General features: G+C 34.0%; 1 protein-coding gene across 9 annotated transcripts in view; it reads left to right on the top strand.

Annotated features, from left to right (window-relative positions):
* Positions 1 to 21006, top strand: part of LOC115211607 (protein Aster-B) — a 270613-nt gene extending 249607 nt beyond the window's left edge. For all 9 annotated transcript variants that reach the window (XM_029780198.2, XM_029780197.2, XM_029780194.2 and 6 more), the window contains 7 exons: positions 1276 to 1468; positions 6079 to 6132; positions 8750 to 8935; positions 10187 to 10256; positions 13102 to 13215; positions 15988 to 16108; positions 19761 to 21006. In XM_029780198.2, the coding sequence (XP_029636058.1) occupies positions 1276 to 1468; positions 6079 to 6132; positions 8750 to 8935; positions 10187 to 10256; positions 13102 to 13215; positions 15988 to 16108; positions 19761 to 19820 (798 nt within the window). In that variant the 3' untranslated portion in view covers positions 19821 to 21006. The remainder of the gene's footprint in view (positions 1 to 1275; positions 1469 to 6078; positions 6133 to 8749; positions 8936 to 10186; positions 10257 to 13101; positions 13216 to 15987; positions 16109 to 19760) is intronic.
* Positions 21007 to 23480: the final 2474 nt, after the last annotated feature.

Genomic DNA, 23480 nt, shown 5'->3' with positions numbered 1-23480 from the left:
TGGAAGTATTGGTTTTCCCATGGTATCTATTTCCAGTAAATATTTAGTCTACCATTAAGCTATTAATGAGCTATAATGGAGTCTCCATTGAATTAGCTCAATATATCTTTAATTGCTACTGAATATATACAGGAGATGTAAACTAAAGCGATCTAATGCTGACAATATTCTGGTTTCTCTGTTGTCATATGTATTATTTTAACCAAAGAGACTAATAGTCTGTGAGCCATTTTTTGATTAGTTAAACAGAAACAAAATTGCTAACTGTCTCCAACTTTCTCTAAGACGTCACCTGATGTCAAGGGTCAGATCTCTTGCTTCACTCACTGCTGCTAGCAGTTAACATCTTCCTTGACATTTCCTCAACAGAATAACTTCTACCAGTTCAAAAATTTCTGTTTTCTACTTACTGCTAAATATCATCTGCTTGAAAGCAGTTTTGACTTTACAAACACAACCATATATATATATATGTATTATGAATTAAATTAGAATTATTAAGTTGTAAGTTTGGAGAGGATCATTGACAAACTCTCTCTAGATCGTACAAATAGAAGAGAGATTAGGATGTTATTTCTAACCTGCAAATATACTGAAAGAAAATTGATAAAAAAGCCTCAGAAGAATCTTACACCTGAAGGTGAAGAGGATTGGCATATCAGTTAGCTTAACCATAATATAGAACTTGTATTGCTAAAAGTTGCTTCATTGTTATAAAGTTAATGTTTTAGAATCCTTTAATTTACTATTTTTGGAGACTTTTTTTTTGCTTAGTTTAGAAAAATAAGGTCTTTTTTCAATACCAATTTGCTAGCAATTATTTTTTAACCGCATCTTCCCTTTTATTTAAAACCTGAAGTGTGTATATAATACGTGGTGCTATATTATAGCAAGACACTACCTGTACATTCAATAGATCTTCATTGATTAGGGGAAAACCAGATGAATGTTGTTTATTAATGCTGAATGAGATCTGAAAGTTTCTGGGCATTACAAACATTCATTTAATGTGAATAGATGAAAATGCTCTGGAAAGAATGTTGTGGTTAGACAGTGGATGATATCTGCAGTAGTAGTAGTAATAGTAGTAGGAAAACTTGGTAATTAGGTGAGAATTTTGCCTTACAAATGAGATAAGACAGATTTCAGATCCAGGGAAAAAGATGCTGTATAGCAAACATGTAACATTTCATCTCTTTATATTATCTATGTATCTAAATTTGCTTTTCCAATTTGGTTTGTACATTTTCTGTTTTCTTATCTTTTGCCCGTCAGGTGTGTTACAAACAGAGTCAACCTGGAATGTTGTATGTCATCGACACTTCTACCACAATGGCTTCTGTACCTTACACTGAATCATTTTATGTTGAGCACCGGTATTGCATCACTAGAGCGTCTTATACCAAATGTAGACTCAAAGTAACAAGTGATGTACGTTATAGAAAAACATTGTGGGGCATTGTAAAAAGTAAGCATCTTCTTATTTATCTAAAAAAAAAAATCTTTAAAAATTGTTCATTAAACATCAAATATCTCTGGCAACATTTAGAATTATAATTATTGATAATGCTAACATTTATGTTTACTGTTAATATTTATACTACACTTGTGCTGCAAATTGGTTGAATCACTAATGTGGTGGACACATTGGCTTGTGGTATTTAGCTGTGTACTTTTATGTTCTAAGTTCAAATCCTGCCAAGCTCCACATTGCCTTTCATCCTTTGTGGGGTAGATGAAATAAAGTATCAGTCAAGTGAATACTGAAGTTGATTTAATTGACTATATTTGGTCTTGTACAAATGTTAGAAATCAATAATTACGCTGGAGTGGGGATGGATTCAGAAATGTCACTGTGCACAACTAAATCTGTTATGATATTTAGATTTGTTTCTTTACATTTTGACTTCAAACACCATCATGATTGATTTTACCTTTCATCCTTGTGGCATTAATAAATTTAGTACAACTCATTTACAAGATTCCATTTAAATGATGGTATTTCAGCTTTGGTCATTTATGGCCTTGTACTAATATAAAAACCAGTATTGAAGCTGAGTATTCTAGTTAATATTTTGTTTGCCTTTTCATTGCATCAGAGTAAAAAAAAAAATAAGTACCAGTTTTATACTGGTGGTGGTTTAGTCATCTGTTCTTCCTCTATAAAATTTGTTTGACTAAGGGCAGAGTCAAAGTAGATCAATATTATATATTGTAAAGTGCACTTAATGAGTCAAGTATGTAAAATGGTTTCAGTTCTGAAGCATTTTGTTTTATTTGTTTCAAATGATTTTGGGAAAAACATGAACATCATAAACCAATATCCAGCTTCATAGTTCCATCTCTACCATGTGTGCTATTTTTCTCAGTATTATTTGCAAATGTTATGAGTAAAATCATAGACTCTAGCTTTTATATATACTATATATTCTTTATTTATACTTGCCATTCTATAATGAATTGCATTTTAATTGAAAAGCATGCCTTATGAATATTCAAAAATATTTCAGATAGTTTCCATTATTTGTAATTTTGCATGCAACAAGTATTTTTTAAATGTTACACAGTAAAAGTGTATTTTATTGTTTACAGTAAAAGCCTAGTTTATTGTTCACAGGGAAGCCTATCTCATTGTTCAATTTTATTCACTATCAGAGTAGATATTTATTTATGTGTTTGAGGCTTAGTCAGGTGGAGGGGTACGTATCCATGACCTTAACAAATCTTTTGGAACTGGTGAGATTAGTATAATGGATGTTCAGTTTGAACATCTGTAAGTCAATGAGTACATGAAAATATAGATGAAAATAAAATTCCAGAGAGCTCATATTTTTTGAAGAAAGGTTTGGGAATAGCAGCAAGGTGTCTGAATGCATATGAAGTAAGAGAGACAGCAGATGTGATTGAATGGATGAGACAAGGGCATTTCAGGTGGATAGACTTAGGCTGGGAAGATGACACACAACTATCTACTTCCAAAAGGTAGAGGCTGTAGCAGTTGTAGCTGTGAAAGTGAGGATGCAGCATATCTATGCTGGTGAGTGAATTTTTGTCAATCATTTTGTATTGTTATCTTTTAGCTGCTGTCTAGGATGTTTGTGTGTGTTGCAGTAGCGCTGTCCCAGATGAGAGAGCAGTATTCCTTTGTGGGTCTTGAGTTTTGTAGAAAGTCACACACCATTAAACACACACACACTAATGCAGAATGGAACGTAAACATTATCCTAATAGTGTATGTCATGGGAATAGCAATGAATGATCTGAAATACAATAGTCTGGCATTAAAGATCTTTCAGTATTTAGTATTGTATTTTAGCATTTTAAATTCTAATCCTGTTGATGTTGACTTCGCTTCTCTACTCTCCATCCTTGCTAAATTGTCAGTAGCATTTTGGACTTGATAAGATAGTGCTATATTCCAGCAGTTGACATAGTATCTAACAAGAAATCAGCATTATTTATACTAAGAGGCTACAAGTCAACTTAAACTGTACAATGCTAAAAAAAATCAAATTTTTTAAAAATTAAGAAAATCAAAAATTTAAAAGGTTTTGCAAAGTTAAAATATTAAGGAATGCAACCTCCAACAACATTGGAGATTTTATCATTGAGTAGTTTTTAAAACATCTTATGATTTAAAGTTTAAATACCAAACTTGTGTGTGCATGCAAGAGTTATGTTGGAGGGCAACCTTGACCAGACTGCTCATAAGCAAGAAACCTAAGTACAAATTTTTCTGGGTAGGCAGGAAATCTGTCTCAACATATTCCAGTCAACCCGAGTGAGCATTGAAAAGTGGACATTAAAACAATGATGATGAAGGTGGTGGTGGTGGTGATGGTGGTGATGATGATGATTCTTATATTTATGTCAATATATCATATAGTAGCTTTTCCAGTTTTTGTCTTAACTGTATGTTCTAAGCTTCTATATTCTGTCAGTTATACATTTCTTGAACAAACTCTTGTAATATGGACTTGGAGTAGTTCTTAATTCTTAGCATAAGACGATTTTTAAAAAATTTTGCAGCAGTAGTAGTAGTATAGTCATTGTTTATATATTTAACTTGACCTCTTTTCTAGGGTTAATAAAAATACTTGTAATATTTCAAGGTCAGCTAAATGTCTTACATTACCAAGGAATCTAGTTTCTGATTGCTATTTCCTTACAAACCTGACCTAATAATAAAAGCTTTACTTCATTATAATAAGGAAACTACTCAGGACTTAACTTTCTCTCTCAGAGCATACATGAGCTCTGAATAAGTTGAAAGATGCTACAGTTTTATACTTCTTTGACTGGTTTCCCATTTATTGGACTGTAACCTTACATGGACATAACCCTTTATGGTATAGCTCATTACTCTGACTCTTGTACTTATTTTGGGATTTAAACTCAGAACATTAAGGGATGTAACTCAATACCGCAAAGTATTTTGTCTGACACTGTACTGATTCTACCATACACCTGGTATATTTAGCATTCAAATATACAATGGTATAATATTTCTCATTATACTAATAATTTTTAAGATTTGGTATTTTAGGTTGCATTTGGAAGAAATCTGTCCTGATCAACAGACTTGGTGTCACTGGAAATTGTCTTGACAATATATTATCATTTCATATCTTCACTCTGTCTCTTCTGTCATTACAATATCAGGCTTTGTTATTTCAAACTTGGTTGTTTTGCATTCCACCTATGCAAAATACTTTGTATCAAATACTGTTTTACTGTATAATTCTTTCATCTTTTAGTAATAATATCTGTATTACTATCAAATATTATTCAGTCCATGTTAACTATACTAATACTGCATTATCCATCATTTCTACCCCAAAATTGCAATAGGAAATTCCCTCCCTCCTCCTAAGCACTGGGGAGCCCTCAAGTGGTTACTTATTCAGAATAGCTTTTTTCATAAATCTGCTCAATCATCAAATATTCAGCTACTTTTGTTTGACAGTATACTATGGGTTAAAGTCAGAGATAGCTGCTTTGTGTATGTTTAACTTTTGTGTTGTACTATACAGAATACTGCATACTCATTGGAAATGTGAAATTTAGATGATAAAAATTCAAATAAAATTTTTTTATGTAAATGTCTGCTATCATTAGTCACTGTTCAGAATGTTAGAAAATGTAATATTACTGTAAAAATCTGACTTTTCAGAAAAATAGAATTTCCATTGTTACATATTTAAATATATAATTTTATTTCATTTGGATATATTTTTTTTATTGTATTGTTATACATAGAACTGATATTATTAAAGCGTTTATAGTTTTGCCTTTATTGAGTTCACTTTCTTCCATGTATATATGTTCTCCATCTCTCTCTTAGTAATGGCTGTTTCAAACAAGGCAGTACAGACATTCCTAGTCACTGCATTACTCAGCAATGTTTGCCATTAAGCTGCACATAAAAGTCAGTTATTTGCAGCAGCCAGAACATCATTCCAACAGCATTGTGTAAAATATTGTTTGGGGAGTCGAGGCTGTTCCTGCACTTTGGTTTATTGTACAATATAAGTATATATTTGTGAAGTGGATGGTTAATAAAATGGTTGTTAACTAAAGTCAGCTTTATATGACAGGTATCTGCAGCTGGAATACCAATAGTAGTTAAGTTCACTTAGCACATTAGCGTTTGCAAAGTGAATATTTTTGCTGAAAATATTCTTACATATATTCATTTTATAATGGCACAGGGAAGACCATTCCATTAATGTCCATCCACCTGTAACTAATAGTCTAACAAAAGATATAATTCCGATGATGGTTACTGAATACTTGGAATCTCCATCTACCCCTTCTTGACAAGTAGTGTTCATGTGCCCTTCACCCCCTACTAACTCAGTAAATCTGTATATCAACTATATTATCAGTTATACCTTTGTAATAAGTACTGATCTATCTACTTCATTACACATCTTTCTCTGCTCATTTCTGTTCTTATTATCATTTATTATAATATTATGTTTGAAATTTCACCTATATATACTACACATGATTCATGTCAACATATGTGTGTTTGTGTGTGTGTATTTATTTATGTGGTCTTAATTCTCTTTTTAGATATAATTGAGAAAAATGCTGCTCATGGTTGTTCAGAATATTTTCATTCATTAGGTAAGTGATGTTATTTTAAATTTAAAGGGTTTTTTTTTTGTTTTTTAATGGTTGTATGTATGTGCATAGTTAGGAATAGTAGAATAGGGATCACTTAACTCATCAAAGGATTGTAGCCTTTAAAATTTGAATATCTTTGAAAAACATGAGAATTTTTTATAATCAGTTCATCATATTATATTACATGAGAGTCCTTGAGTCTAAATGGATTTCCCCAGACAAACTGCAGTCACAGATATATAGCATTAGTATTCCACTACATTGTAGATTAAACTATTGACTCAAAGACTCAATTTTGGATTCCCTTTCCTAAAGGTAAACCAACTGGCTTGTGGAGCAGACTAGTAAGTTAAAGATTCCAAATAAGGTCTATCAAATAACACCTCTCTTTTGTACATATTTTAGGTATCCTAGAAGTAACATGACTGAATATAATCATTTCACCTGCAGCTCTTGATAACTTTGCTCCAATCGTAACTTTTCATCCACCTTTTTTTCTTTATTTTGTGTTCACTGTTTTCTTTCCCTAATGTTGATCAGTGTTATACAAGCATCTGGAAGAATCTGATATGTTTTTTATCATACACTGATAACAACTGACTCTAGACTTCCCTTCATGTGCAAGAAATCACAACTGTTTGTGTATAGTGGCCTGAACATGTGAAATTATTTAACTTGGGTAAAAAAAAAACATTCATATAAAACAAATTAATGAAGAAAAAGCCTTACAGTTATCCTTACCAATTGTATGTCTATGTGTTCATATGTTTATGCATACTTGCCCAAGAGTATACTTGCTTGTATACAAGGGAAATTAACTTCCTTTGTTTTTTATTCATTTATATTAATTACATTAATTTCTTTAATCTTCTTCATCATTTACTTCAGCTTTCTTATCCCATCTTTTCTTTGCTTTTACCCACACACCTCTTTTCTTATTCTTCTCCTGTCTGTAATAGAAGCGTTACAACAAACATTGTTGTGAATTAATGAAGCTTTTCAAGTGTGCAGTAACCCTAAATCTTAACCTGCAACGTATCGTATCGTAAGACAGCTGTAAATGTTTGTTGTAATAAAGGTAACTGGACAATTGCAAATGTTTGTTGGTATCACTGACCAAAACTCAGTGCATGCAATCAGCAGACTGTACAGATGGGAAAAGAATAAGATGCTTGAAAAAATGAATTCTCATATTTCTTGGAAACTATTTTAAGTTTTATATGCATACACACACTATAGACATGCATATGTCTGAAAAAGTCTTCAGCATGACATTTAGTGCAAATGTCCATCTCATCAATACTTAAAGCTACTTATTTTCCCAGGTTCTGAGAGTATTGTATGGAAATGTATCGATTGGTAATAACCTATGATCTTAGGTACATTGTATATTGATCAGTTTATAGCATTGATCAATTCTAAAGCATCTCAGGAGTATTTACAATAATTTGCCACTCATGTGAAACATACTTGAATATTAAATCAAGCAAATGTTGCAATATAGCTTTAAAGTAATTTGATTTGGAGATTCAAATCAAGCCAGCTTAACTTTGTTTGTAAATGTTGGACTTGATGAAAGAAAACTACTTGTAACCATTGTCATTGGCATCATCATCATCATCATCAGCAGCAGCAGAAGCTTCTTTCTCCTTTGACATAAACCATGATTCTGTTAGAATATAACTTAATCTATGTCTGATATAGTGTTATAGAGCTGTTGTTTCAATATGCTAAGTATTTCTAGAACAAAATCCATTTGATTACTCACCCATCTCCAAACAGTGTCCTAACTCATGATTAGTCAGAATAATTGATTTTTGCAATTATCTTATGATGAGAAGTCCTGAAACTCATTGTGACTGTTTCATTCTTATTGTTATTGTTTACCTATTAAACATCTATTCTATTTAGTATGGCAATATGCCAGTACCCTATGTTCTACCATCTTCCCTAAGGCCTTCAATTGAAAGCTAATAGTGTACTAGCACTTGTGAACATCCAGTTAAGTAAAAGGCAGGTGTGCTACCAATATTTTTACACAGATGATAAACAAGTAGTTTTAGGAACAATTTTCATTTTTTGTATGCAGCTTTTGCTTTTCACAAATAAAAATATGCTAAATATATATATATATATATATTATATTAAATTAGAGACAAAACTTGTGGTAATTAGCTTTTTACATGTTGGAAAAACTTAGGTAATCAAAAATTGATAATAATTGATTCTTAAAAAGAACTAAGAAACAAATTAAATTCAACATCACTCTTCCTTTTTACAAATTGATGTGCTTTTTGAAAATTCCATTTTTTTTTCCCATATGTTATTCTGTTAAAGAAAATTTACGATGTACTTTGTCTTACATTTTACTATTCACAAAAATTAAGTCTAATCTTCTAAACATGTTTTGATTCCTGTTATTTTCAGTTGACTTTACTTTTTATTATGTTTATCTATTTTTTTGTAATTGTAACCTTTTTGTGTGTTTGAACCTCTGTAATATTTCTTTCTAAACATGATTGTAAAATCATTTTGTTGAGTATAAGAGTTTTTTCTTTGAATTTTTTAAAATACCTATTTATTTTTGCATTCAAATTATTTTAAACCATTCATATAGCTTGTGAATTGCAAGCAGAATCTGAAAAATTGGAACAGAACCATTCAGGTAGTCATTCTGTATCAAAGAAAAAAGTACGCAAACGTCGTCGGCAAATAGGTAGTACGTCTGAAACACCAGTACAACGACCAGGTGCCGATTCTAAGTCAAAGGCAAAATCAGTCACTCCTTCCTCACCTTCAAAAAGTAAGTTAAAAAATGGTTCATTTTCCAATCAGATTCTTGTCTTTCGTTTATTCTTTAATTTAAATTCCTCCATGTCTTTTTCATTTTTTTCATTTCTCATACATTTTATTACTTCGTTGCATTTTTGTATTAGTTGCAGTCCCCTTTGGTGTCTCTCAAATGAGGCATCATCACCAAAAGTAAAGATTGTGGTGTTTTGATTTTTCTAGATGATTACCTACTTAACTATTAACCAGGCCTGATTTTTCATGTAACTGCTGTGATTTTATGAGTACTGTTACTTTCAACATGGTACTGTAATCCCTCGCCATATCGCAGTTCACCTATCATGGTTTATTATTTAAACTTATGTCAATTCCTCCATGGTGTTGTTTTGCATTTATAATAAAATATATACAAATTATAAAAATAATTGAGAAAAAACATACAGTACAGTGCTGTTTTTACTTCGCAGATTTTCACCTATCGTGGGGTGTTTTGGAACGTAACACTCACAATAGTTGAGGGATTACTGTATTGCCATCAGGATGGTATAAAGTAACTCAATACACACACATATACTCCTTCTTTAGTGAAGGTAATTTTTCTATCAGTTTGTCATTTGGCTGTTATTGAGCTAATTGCTCATTGCTGAGCAATCTGCCAGATACTCTGTTGTGAAATAACTACTGGCTGCTTGAAAATGTATTTGTTGCACTCAAATACAAGCTTCATTAGTATTTAATTCTTCGATTTTTAATAAAGAAATTGACAAACATCCGAGCCATTTTAAGATGTTAGATTTTATTTAAATATTATTGTTTACTTGCCAGCCCCACTGACCTAGATATGAAGTTAACATGTTTATAGAATTATATTGCCATTTTAGATACTTTCCTAAGGGGGTGTTTGAATGACAGTAAATATTTTGTATTTTTTAGTGTCAATTTGCAACTCCTTGTAGAATTTGAACAAGAAAATCTTGTTCTAACTTGAAATATCTCCGAAATGAGCCAACTTCTTTCACTTCATATTTTTTCAATGTTATTTGAAACAAACCATTTTCTTTTTCTGTGTATGTGTGTCTATGTAAGTCACTGTGTGTGTGTGTGTGTTGTGTGTGTGTGTGTGTGTGTGTGTGTGTGTGTGCACTTAAGTTAATTTACTTTCTGTAGTCAGTAGTACAAATTAAAAGCAGTCTTTATTAGTTTAGTTAGTTTAGCTCTGTTATCTACTATGTTCTATCTACTCTATTTCATTCTGTTGTTTCAGGTCAGTTATCAAAAGATGAAAAGATTATTAAACTCAATGCTGACACAATGATCAGAATAGTTTGTTTTGTGTAAGTATTGTTGCATTTACCATTGTTTTCCAAATACTTTCTTCATCATCAATTGTTAAAACTGCAGAAGAAATGAGAATTAATTTCAATTAGCACCCTGTTCCATTTTTTTAAATCCCTGTTTTGCCTTTTATCCTAATGGGCTTGATAAAATATGTACTAGTAATGCACTGGTACTTGTTCAGCCAGTTATATTCTTTCCTATGAAGCTGGGTTTTCTTTATCTTACAACAAAAGGATATGGCTTTAAATTAACAATTTTATTATCTGCTTTTCTCTCTCCAACTTTCTCATACATATGCACAAATAACCTCCAGGCATGTGCACAAATGCCTACTGGCATGTGCACATATGCATGCATACACACCTAAATTTTCCAAGAATGTAAAATTATTAGTAAGATGTTTTACTTTTTGTACAGATCAAATTATTGTTTCCTTGTTTGAAAACCAAATAAAGCTATCAGTAGCTATCACACAACACCCCAGTGATATTTTTCATTTGATGTGATGAGATTAAAATTTAAAATATCATATTCAAAGGTACTGATAAAAAAAGATGAAAGAGATAAGAGATTGAACATCAGAAATTACTAACTTTTATTATTGAAAAATGATATGAATGGATATAATACTGGTTGCTTCTTTATATCTAGCATTTTTGGTCATTATGAAGATTTATTAGTTTAATGTCTTTTTATATCTTTGAAACTTAATGTTTTTGTTTTTTTGCTGGGGCTGGGTGGGGAGTGCAGAGATTTAGCTAAGATAAGCATCTTGCTATCCCATTAATCAACTAAGAGAATCCTGACATTTCTACTTAACTACATAAAAAAGAAAAAGAAAATATGCCTTCCGGGTTATGAAAGGTTTTTATGATGATAAGCAGATAAATAAATCTCTTGCTAAATAAGCCTTCAGTTTATTGCAGATAACATTTTTAAATCACCTAGCTCCTATTCATGTAAATTATGTGCATTAAGATGCTAAGAATTTAGTGAAAGGCCTCAGAACAACTGTAGTGAAGTTGAACTCGAGGTCTATGGGTTGACAGGGCTATATCATATCCATTCAACAACTTCAGTTTTGTACTTGCATTAATTTGAAGATTGATTCCAAATCTAAAATTTCACCTTAATGCCAAATAATTGTAAGTTCTATAAGGTACAGATATACACATGCACACATGTATATTATGACTCATACACTGTTCACTTTCCTGACTCTTGTACATAATTTTACGTACTGTACATGCACCTTTGATGAGTTGTAGTGCACCTGAGCACTATACACAATAATTTCATTATTATTATCATTATTATGGCTATGTGGTTGCAAAATTTACTTTGCATCCACATGGTTTCAAATTCAGTTTCACTGCTATGGTGCAGGCAAGCATCTTCTACTAAAGCCCTTGGCTGACCAATACTTGAAAGTGAAATTGATTAATAGAAACTGTAGGAAGCCCATTTTGTGTGTGTTTACAATCTACTATGATGCTTTGCTGTGATTGAAATAAGAAAGTAAGCAAGTACATTGCTTGCTTCTGATGCACAGAAAAAAGAAACCGTTTCACCATTTTATTAATAACTTCTCAAAGAAGACATACCCTGCTTCCTTCCCAGTAAATATCACAGAACATTCACCTGCTTTATAAAGCAGTTGTAAATTAGGCTAGCACCATTGTGGATACCTTAATTTGTATATTTGTGCTTTTGGTGCTTTGTCATAAATTAAACATCTATTTTATGCACAATGTGACAGGAATCAAAATAACTTAAATAAATTTAAATATTGCAGAGCCTTGCTGTAGGTGAAATAAGAATGTAAATACATTTCTTCTATGTTTCTTATGTGCTGAAAAAAGAGGTAGGAGTCTCCTGATGGACAATGTGTGAGTGCAAATGTGCATGAGTGTTACCATCCCATGGCTTTTCTTGATGATTACATTCTTTGTTGACATTGTGCCTGGTCTTACTGCACCTTTGAAGACCTCATCATCATCATTTAACATAAATTTTCCATGCTGGCATGGGTTGGATGGTTTGACAGTTACTGGCCAGATGAAGAGCTGCCCAGGTTCCATGTCTGTTTTGGCATGGTTTCTATGGCTGGATGCCCTTCCTAACACCAACCACTTTACAGAGTGTACTGGGTACTTTTACACAGTACCAGCACAGTTATGTTTATGTGACAACAGTACAGGTACTTTTTACATGGCACCAGCACCCATGTGCCTGCAAAATTAGGAACGCTCAGCTGGAGAGGGATGCAGGGGACAAGCCTGTATGTAAGGACAACCATGCTTTTACTTAGCTTGATGTCTCTTCTCAAGTACATTTAACTACCCAAAGTCTCGGTCCCCTGTGAAGTGAAAAACCTCTTACTTGAAAAGCAGGTAATGATTAGCTACAAGAACATTGTTCAAAATCCTGTTTGAAATATGTTCCCATTTAATTGACACTTGCATGAAAAAAGGAAGGACATTAAAAGAGTGAGTGATTGAAGTAAACACTACAACTTTTTAAATTATAATGTATCAGAATATATATTCAAAATGGCAGAGAATAAATATTTCAACACCTGTTGTTAACAGATATCCATAATCATCTCTGCATGAATAGATTTTTGTATGGAGTAGTCAATTAAAGATATGAGTCAACATTTTTAGTAATAGCCATGTTAGAGTGTGTCATTTTAAACTGCAGGAACTGCCATTCTGTTATAAAGTTTGTATGAAAGACATTTTAGTTTCTACAGTGAACAGGACAAAAATATTTCTTAAAATCTCCTGTTATTTCATGTTTTATTAATGATGTTTTTATGTGAAATTTCCTTTATTTCAGATTGGTACTGCTTGTCATGTTTAATGCAGTATTGTTTTATAAACTATGGTCTTTAGAAAGTTATGCCAACACAATATATTTACCATACTTAAAGAATGGTCTTCAAAATAAAGAGTAAGTTAATGACTTATTATTATTTTAAACTTGATTCTCTACTTTTCACTATTTATGTTAGAATAAAGTGTCACCACACATTATTTTTGAATTTTTTTTTCTATTTCTTAAATAATTTTCTCAGGGGTGGATGTTAATTATCCCCAGCATATGTAGTTAGGCTGATGTAGTTAGGCTAAGACCATAGTATGAGGTATATTCCTTCTTCAAGACCACTGTACATTCTTAAAGCCGTACTACCTCACATCTGATTCTTTTGGTACTTTGCCAAAAGAATCTTCCCTAACTTTGCAGAATCTCCTTTTCTTTGCCCATTTTGCATCTGACTTCAAACTAAACACAATAAACATGCTCCAAAACTGCCCTTTTCCACTTCATCATGCACACATACATGCCTTGTTGTGAAAGTTTCTCTGGTCAGTTCAAACCAATGAGTCCAATGATCTTGACAATGCCCTTTCTATTACCCACATCAAACTTTTCAATGTATCCTTCTCTCTTTATCTGCAAGCATATATCCTGATCTTTGGAAGCACACTCTTACATGTCCCATTCCCAAGAGGTTAACCCCCCCAGTGACCCCACCCACTACTCATTTCCAGTATCTCAAAAGTAATAGACAACAATCAAAAACAACTTTCTCCAACTTCTTGAACCTCCTTTGCTTCTTAATCACCATCAGTACAGTTGACATGATGCCACAACAGCTGGAAATTTACTGTTCTATGTTATTCACAAGTGAAATCTCATCCTTGAGCAATGTAGAAATAGTAGTGTTGTTACCTTCAACTTCAACAAAATTTTTAGCCTTATTAGGCTTGTAAATATCCTATCAAACTTCTATCCTATGCCCCATATCCACTTTTCACCTGATGGACTGGTGGTTTTCTTTCAAAGACTATATAGTCATGTGTTCTAATAAAGTTCTTTCTGACACCTTATCAATTTTGGTGTTCTCCAGGGTTTGATTTTGGTCCCCATGCTCTTCCTCTTATACATCAATGATCCACTTACTGTCACTTGCAATAATGCCTACACATTTACAGAAACTTGTATCTGAACAACTGCAGCTGCTTTGGAAATATTTGATAAAATATATATGGTTGTGCTTAGTTTGATGAGCCTGCACTCCACCACTAACATCAAAATATCAGACCTACCTTGCCACACACAAAAGGACTGCATTTGTTAAACAAATGGAGATAAATAAACACTATATGCACACACACACACAAACTCACACACACACACACACACACACACACACACACACACACACACACACACACACACACACACACACACACATTCTATCTGCCAATATATGGACATTTTGTTTTACAATTATATGAAAATTTTATGTATACTAGCCAGCCCGTGCCATCAAAAATGACAGCTAATTGTAGTATTTTATATATAAAAAGGGTACAAAGAGGTGAAAAAAATCAAACAGTGCTTCAACCCTGTGTGAGTGTGTGTGTGCGCATATGTATACATTTATATGTATGAGTAGCACAGTCTGTAGCAAATATGGTTTTCTATACTTTATCACAGCCTGCTTCCTTCCTTTTTAGGTGTGTCTCAACATATATATATGTATGTGTAAATGCGAATGTGTCTGTAATTCTATTTTCTATGTATCTTTCTGAATACACAAATGCATACACCCACTCAAATATATGAATATATTTTACACAAACACACATATACTCAGAGTTGAAGCGCTGTTTGATTTTTGTTTCCATGTTGACTTTTCACCATCCCACTTCCATCAGCCCTTCCTTTCTCATTCATATGTTGTAATGGAGAAATACACAAGAGTATTATTATTATAGTACGATTATTATAGTAGAAAATACACAATACACTCTTTGCCACTTCCTCTCTCTCATTCCTACTACTTTCTCTCAGTCATTACTCTCACTACTTCTCCTTCACTGAATTACTATTTTCTCTCCTCCTTTCACCATTTACTCCTACTGTGTGATATTGGACAAATAAATAAATATATATATATATAATATATATATATATATATATATAAACACTATGCTCATTATTATATTAGGAGATATACATATTATTATATTAGGAGATATACATATTTTTAAAGAAACTCTAGTGACAGTGAGGCTGCATTTACATTTTCATCTCATAGAATTGTAATATGATACAACACTTCATTCTTACCTACCCTTCTGCATCCAGACATCATCCATTTGTAACCTAGCCACTTCACATCAAATCTGTACTGACTCCATGAACAGAAGATCTTGGAAACTTCCTCCATTGGTGTCCTGCCAATCTTGTTTTATTCCTAGCAAAAGTATACAATCAACACACATACCATTAAAGATTATTGCACCTCCCCACCTCCTAAGCATGTTTACCACATAATTAGAAATGTCAAACTTTACTATCACTAACGATCTCTCCTGATTAATACACTCCCTCAAACACAGACTTCATCATAAAGATGAGTCAACATTTTCATTGTTTCCAAGTACTTCAACCTCCAACAACTATTAACTCTCTACAAAGCTCAGGTAAAACTCACAATAGATAACTGCTCCCGCATCTGGAATGTAGTTGCTTATACACAGATGTCCTTAGAACCCCACATAAAAAACAATTAACACAAAAATAAAATAGGTTGTTTTGAACCAGCACACTGTTGGTTTGGACAATGACGAGACACTGACAGTATAATGCATGTAAAGTCTGAATGTTTTGCCTCAGCGTTTCATTATATTATTCTTGTTCTTATTGCAGTAATTACCCACAGAATCAGGAAGAGTGGGCTGAGCTGTTAAAACAACAACAAGTATTACATGAAAGTGAACTAGAACGATGGAGAGAAATTCTATCAGCGGCTGTTATATTAGTAGATCAAGTGAGTATTGAAAGATTTCATATGTCATACTGCCATCATTGTTTTAACGTACACCTCTCCATGCTTACATGAGTCAAATGGATTTTAAATGAGGCAGGTTTTCTATGGCCAAAACTTTTTCCAAGCAAGATAATATTTCCCTATGGCCAGACATGTTTTCACAGACTATTGGAAATGAATAACACTCCAAATCATCATCATCATCATTTAACGTTTGTTTTCCAATGCTGGTATTGGTTGGACAGCTTGACAGGAGCTGGTAAGACAGGGGTTTACACCAGGTTACATAGACTGTCTTGGCTAAGTTTCTGCAACTGGACGCCCTTCTAATGCCAGCCATTTTACAGAATGTACTGGGTGCTTTGTACATGGCACCATCACCAGTGCTGTTTACCTGGCACCAGCATCACTGAATTTTTACATAGCACCAGCACCAGTGCTTTTTACATGGGACCTCAGTTTTTAGATATCAATTCTGTTGTGGTGGGCAGATCTTCTTGAGTGTGTGTGCGTGTATTTATATATATATATATATATGTATAAGAATTTTTTGTGTAATAAGATAAAAAGCCAAGGCTATATAGATATTAGAGTGACACCTTTGGGTTTCAATGACACCATTATCTCTTATATATATATATATATATATATATATATATATATATATATAGATATATATTTAGATAGATAGATAGATATATATATAGATAGATATATATATATATAATATATATATATGTTAGTAGAGTTAGAGGTTGGAATAACCATCTAAGGGATAAAAGCATCCATTACACTACCAGTATAATTACCTATATTATCCCTGGTCATACATATGCAAGCATATTATGCTCATAGATTACAGGTAATGACAAAGATAAATATGAGTTTATTAGGAATCAAATTTAAAGTAAACAGAAAATGGAGAAATATTGATCAGCAACAACTGACTTACATTAATTATTATTTTTTAATTCAATACAAATAGACTGCATCCCATCTAACAGCTGTTTCTTCTTCCAATGTTATATGGTATTGCCATTGATATGCTAAAAAATAATATTCATCATATTTGGTAATAAAACCGATATGGAACATGGAGATTCATCAGAATGAAGGAAAATACATACATGAAAGAAAAAAAGAGCCTAGAGAGGAAAAAGAAAGGCTGAATATGTTTAAATCATACTATTTTGCTTATGTGTCTCTTATGGAGTGGTTGGTGTTAGGAAGTCCATCCAGTTGTAGAAACCAAGCCAAACCCAAATCAAACTGGAACCTGGTACAGGTCTCCGGCTTACCAGTTCCAATCAAGCCATCTAACCCATGCTAGCATGGACAGCAGATACTAAATGATGATGATGATGATAATGATGATATATATATGTTTGTAATATGATGTCAAAATTTTCATCACTCAGAACTGCAATTTTATCACTGACAAAAAGTTTGCTGCATCATTTTTTGTCAATAACGAGGTTGCAGTTTTGAGTGATGAAAATTTTAAGCACCATATTACAAATTAATATTTAAGTGAAGTTAACAGTCTTTGTGTGTTTCTAAATGGTTAATTCATGTCTTCCACTTGGCAATCACTTTAGTTTCAGAACATGATTTCAGATCAAAACACTTGCCATGCAAGTACATCTCCATAATTGCAATAGGTTCTGCCAGGCTACCAAAATTCTGAGGTAAACCATTACTTGTTGCCTGGGAATGGTAACAGCTATGCAACAGTTTCACTGAGAATTCACCCAAAGAGGATTTATAGAACAGTCAAAAAAACTTAACCTGCACATATACATGTGTGCATGCGTGGGCATGCATACGTGCTTGCATATGTACACACACACAGAGCACAGGCTACCATATATAGTTTCTACCTATCAAGAATTCTCTTTACAGGACGTTGCTTGACCAGGGGTTGTAGTATGAGACACCCAAGTTGCCATACAGCAGGACGGATCCTGAAACCATGTGGTTACAAGGTTAACTCTGTATCCACGTAGCCATCCCTGCACCTATGATAATGAGCAACGTGTATGTATGTGTGTGTGTGTGTACATATGCACACGTACACTTGCATGCACACATACCTATAAACATATTTATATTTGTGTGTGTTGTGTGTGTATTGAGTGTCACAGCTGGTGAAGTCAACAAAGATGTCAAACTAACTGGCACATTAAATGTATTGAATGCTTTGTGGTGTCTATAATAAAAAAAAAATTTCATTTTTAATGACTTTAGCTCTAATGGCTCTTGAAATAGTATCATCGTTTGTTCTGCTTATTAGTGCTATGAAATTAATGAGTTGGTTTATTTAGCAGTGTTGAATTGAACTCTTGTATCCATGACTTGCCAAAGGATGGATTCTGTCATACTCACTTGTCCTAGGTGTTCTATATGAAGAGACATGATAGCTTATAGTAAGGGTCACTAATCATCATCATTTCACAGGGGGCTGCACAGAAAGAATAAACTTTAAAATTCTATTTCTATTTTATTGACTATAACAATCTGCAGAATATTTTTGCATTATATATGTAATAAATTAAACTACTTATTATGCAGTTTATTGTGCTCTGTTATGCATATGGTCCCTCAGTCCATAAAGAAATTATATATATCAGCGACAGAGGCAATATTAATACTAGAGGTAATATTATGCCTCTCAGTAATATTGCGTCCAGGAAGGGAACTTTCTAGGTGCAATTCCAGGCAAGGTTGTTTGTGGAAGACCAGCAGTCGCCCATGCATACCAGTCTCCCCTCTCTATGCCACTAATATTATCCAAGGGAAAGGCAATGGCTGATACAGCTTGGTACCAGTGATGTTGCGACTCATTTCTACAAGAGTTAATGTCTATTCCCACTTAAACATGGATGCTCAGTTAGCACAAACTTTACCATGAGAGAAACTCTCATATAGGCTTTTGGGGCAAAATGCATGCTTGCTATATAATGGATGCTAGCAATGTAGGCGTAGGAGTCGCTGTGTGGTAAGTAGCTTGCTTACGAACCACATGGTTCCGGGTTCAGTCCCACTGCATGGCACCTTAGGCAAGTGTCTTCTACCATAGCCTCTGGCCGACCAAAGCCTTGTGAGTGGGTTTGGTAGATGGAAACTGAAAGAAGCCCATCGTATATATGTATATATATTTATATATATATATATGTGGATGCGTGTGTATATGTTTGTGTGTCTGTTTGTCCCCCCAACTTGGCTTGACAACCGATGCTGGTGTGTTTACGTCCCCATAACTTAGCAGTTCGGTAAAAAAGACTGATAGAATAAATACTAGGCTTACAAAGAATAAGTCCTGGGGTCGATTTGCTCGACTAAAGGCGGTGCTCCAGCATGGCTGCTGTCACATGACTGAAACAAGTAAAAGAGTAATGTAAACATGTATGCATTTTGCACCAAAAACCCATATGAGAGTTTCTCTCATGGTATCTACCACAGTATAGTTTGTTCTAACAGAACATCCACATGTAAGTGGGAATAGATAGAAAATTTGTCTTGCATGAAACTAGTCTGTGGTGCAAATAAGATTGTAGTGGGAATGGGGGTGCATTGATTTATAGGATATGCAATAAATTATCAAAGTCATTATGAACCCTCGTCTTTATATTTTTTTTTTCTTTTCTTTCAGGTTAAATTATCATTATCACAACTGCAGGAAACATTACAACATCGGCACCAGAGTAGATGATGACAAGAACGACTAGGGGGTGGGGAGGAGATACTGCTTTCTGCATTGCCGTTGACCATTTCAACTCATACATCACATCAGGTCTAAGTAAGACTCTGCTGGACATCCTCTCATGAATTTCACTGAAACAACCAAAGGAATTATTTTATGTGCTTGTTTCTTCACTCCTTCCTCTCTCCTGCTTCTGACATCCAGCCTCTTTATTTAAAGTTGAGGAGAATTACAAAACAAAATCATAAATTCTTTTTTTTTTTCTTTTTTTTTTTTTTTTCTTCTTTACATCTCCTTCCTTGGTCTTGAAATTATTTGCTGAAAACAGTTACTTCTGACCTGACTTGAAAATATATATATATATATAAAACTTACTGTGACCAGGACTTAGACACAACTTGGCGTGCAATCCTAAGTGAAGAATCACTCTTTATCTTTGAAATTAGACTTATGGTAAAAAGGGTTTTGGGGTTTCTAGGGACAACAGCAACTACCATCAATCTTGGATTTAAACATTTATAGCAGACTTGCTTTTCCAAATTTAAACTAAAATGAAAAAGAAAACTTTCAAAATGAAGGAAAACATGTTATTTTAGTTTACTATTAAAATCCTAATTATTTATTGAAAAATTATAAAAACCAGAATCAAAATATTAAATTTTTATTTCATATACTTATATGTATGCATATATAATTTGGAAATGTCAGTCGTCCTTTCTCTCACATTTCTCTCTCTCTCAGTATTCTACCTCCATATCATTCTTACTGTTTCATCATTCACATTTTTTAAGTTAATTTAGTGAACATTTTTTGAACATTATAATTAATAATTCTGCTACTAATAATAATAACAACAACAACAGTAATAACATACTAGTTTTTCTAATTAGTGTAGCAGACCTTCTCAAAAAGAAATGAAACAAGATTAGTCAATAATGAAACTTTCAGACCACCCATACATATCTACACAACTCTAACCCTGCCCCCCACTCCAGACTTTGATTTCTTGTTATCTCTCAAAGTAGTTTCCATTAAATGAAAATGAAATTTTTCATGATGTTGAAGTGAGATATATGCATGGTAGTTTTAAATCTATATTGATAAGAGTTATGTTTGTTTGTCTTGAAACAATGTCATTTCTCAACAAATCTCTTCCAAATTTGCACACGGAAACAAAGTCACCCCAGAATAATACGCAAAGAAAAAAAATCATGGGTTCATGGTCATTTTGGGTTAAAACGGAGAGGATTCAAGAAAAGGGCTGCTGAAATACTGATAGTTGTAATGGAGTTGGTAATAGAGTAAGAATGTCAGTGTGAGGTAGAGAAATGTCAATTTATGATGATGAACTCTGCGTTTCTTTCTCCTTCAGTTTTTCTTGTGTTTTTTTTCTCTCTTGAGCTTTCCCATTCTTTCCCATGTTTGTCATCCACACATACACAGACACACACTTTTTCACTGCTCTCCTTTACACAGCAATACATAGTATGTATTGGAACTCTATAGTTATTAAAGCTGATCATTTAAAAATTGTATCTTTTAAAAGGTTAGTATGAGACTTCAGATGCCATGGAAAGTAGAGAATTGTATGTCCTTTAACTGTCTGACATTTAAATTTCTGTATAGTTATAAAATATTCAGGGTTTAAGTTTTATGAATAGGATGTTTCTCTCTCTCTTTCTCTCTCTCACACACACACATACGCATCTTGTGTCTTGGGAGGGTCATTATGCCAACAATAATGGCACATGCACTGGTCCAATATCACTTCTTTTTTGCTAGTCAGTTGGTTAAATATAACAACCAACTAATTGGTCATTTATAAACACTATATATTTATAGTGCTCCCAGTTATGGTCGCCATATAGTGCCAAACTAACTGGGGCTTGAAGCAGTCCAAAACCACTACACTAAAAAGATTGAAACAGTGCAGTGGATGAGCTACAGGGATAGGCTGAGAAAACTGAAACTTTATTCCCTGGAGCAAAGGCGTGAGAGATATGCTCTAATTCACATATGGAAAATTCTAGAAGAGCTAGTACCTGATTTCAGCATTGAGTATTATACAAATGCCAGAACTGGCCACTATTGTATTGTACCAAAGGTACCATCCACGCCATCTAAATTCAGGACCAGGTTCTGCAATAGTTTCAGGTTCAAAGGTGCACAGCTCTTCAGTGCTCTGCCACAAAAATTAAGAAATCTGCATAAGGTAGAAGTAGATGTCTTCAAAAAGAAACTAGACATCCTCCTCTACACAATACTGGATGAACCAGCAGACTGACATGAGGTACGGATGAAGGCAGCGGAATCAAACTCCCTTATACGCTAAGTGGGTCAACAGCTGGGATGAAGGCACATACAAGAGTGGTGATGTGAAACACCACAGACTGAGGAAATCAAGAAGACCGTGGTGGTGCCCCAGCATGACTGCAGTTGCATGGCTGTAACAAGTAACAGGATAAAAGTGTGTGTGTGTATATATATCTGTTCGTGGCCGTTGCCAGCCTCGCCTGGCCCCCGTGCTGGTGGCACGTAAAAAGCACCATCCGTTTGTAGCCGTTGCCAGCGCAGCCCCGACTGGCCTCGTGCCGGTGGCACATAAAAAGCACCATCCGTTCGTGGCTGTTGCCAGCCTCGCCTGGCCCCCATGCCGGTGGCACGTAAAAAGCACCATCCGTTCATGGCCGTTGCCAGCCTCGCCTGGCCCCCGTGCCGGTGGCACATAAAAAGCACCATCCAATCGTGGCCGTTTGCCAAACTCGTCTGGCACGTAAAAAGCACCCACTACACTCATGGAGTTGTTGGCGTTAGGAAGGGCATCCAGCCGTAGAAACATTGCCAGATCAAACTGGGCCTGGTGCAGCCTTCTGGCTTCCCAGTTGAACCGTCCAACCCATGCTAGCATGGAAAGCGGACGCTAAACGATGATGATGATATATATATATATATATATATATATATATATATATATATATATATATATATATTATTCTTTTATTTGTTTCAGTCATTTAACTGCAGCTATGCTGGAGCACTGCCTTTAGTCGAGCAAATCGACCCCAGAATTTATCAATCTCTTTTGCTGAACTGCTAAGTTATGGGGACATAAACACAACAGCATCAGTTGTCAAGCGATGTTGGTGGGGGGGGGAACAAACACACACACACACACACAAACATATACACAGACATGCAGGAAGTAAATAGACATCTTTAATTTTCAAAATCTTTTATTTGATATTAATTGGTTGAAGGAGAGGTTTTCTTATAGCTGCTCATCCATAATGCCCAAGTTTTTGCAGATATGTAACACACGTTCTTGGACTAACTTCTAACTGTTTCCCAATGCCAGAAGCCTTCGAACAGGGTTCGTTTTCCACAATTCTCTTCAAACAGTGAAGCTTCCTTTCCAAGGACCCAGGTCAGCTGGGACATGAATCTGTTGATTCTTTCCCTTGGCTTTTGAATTGCACTATAATTCTATTAACAGTAGCAAGAGAAATTTGAAGATTTTCGGCAATTTTTCGCTGGCTGAGACCAGCCTCAGATTGCCCAACAATACGACCTCTTTGAAAATCTAACAGATCTGCTGAATTTTTTGTGCGTGGCATGGTTACTCTTCGCAAATGTTTAATATAATGGCACCTGGAATGAAAAAGAATAATC

This window comes from Octopus sinensis, linkage group LG5 (genome assembly GCF_006345805.1).
Source record: "Octopus sinensis linkage group LG5, ASM634580v1, whole genome shotgun sequence".
In the NCBI taxonomy this organism is placed as follows: Eukaryota; Metazoa; Mollusca; class Cephalopoda; order Octopoda; family Octopodidae; genus Octopus; species Octopus sinensis.
The sequence above is the reverse complement of the archived record's forward strand: the minus strand, read 5'-3'. Positions and strand labels throughout refer to the sequence as shown.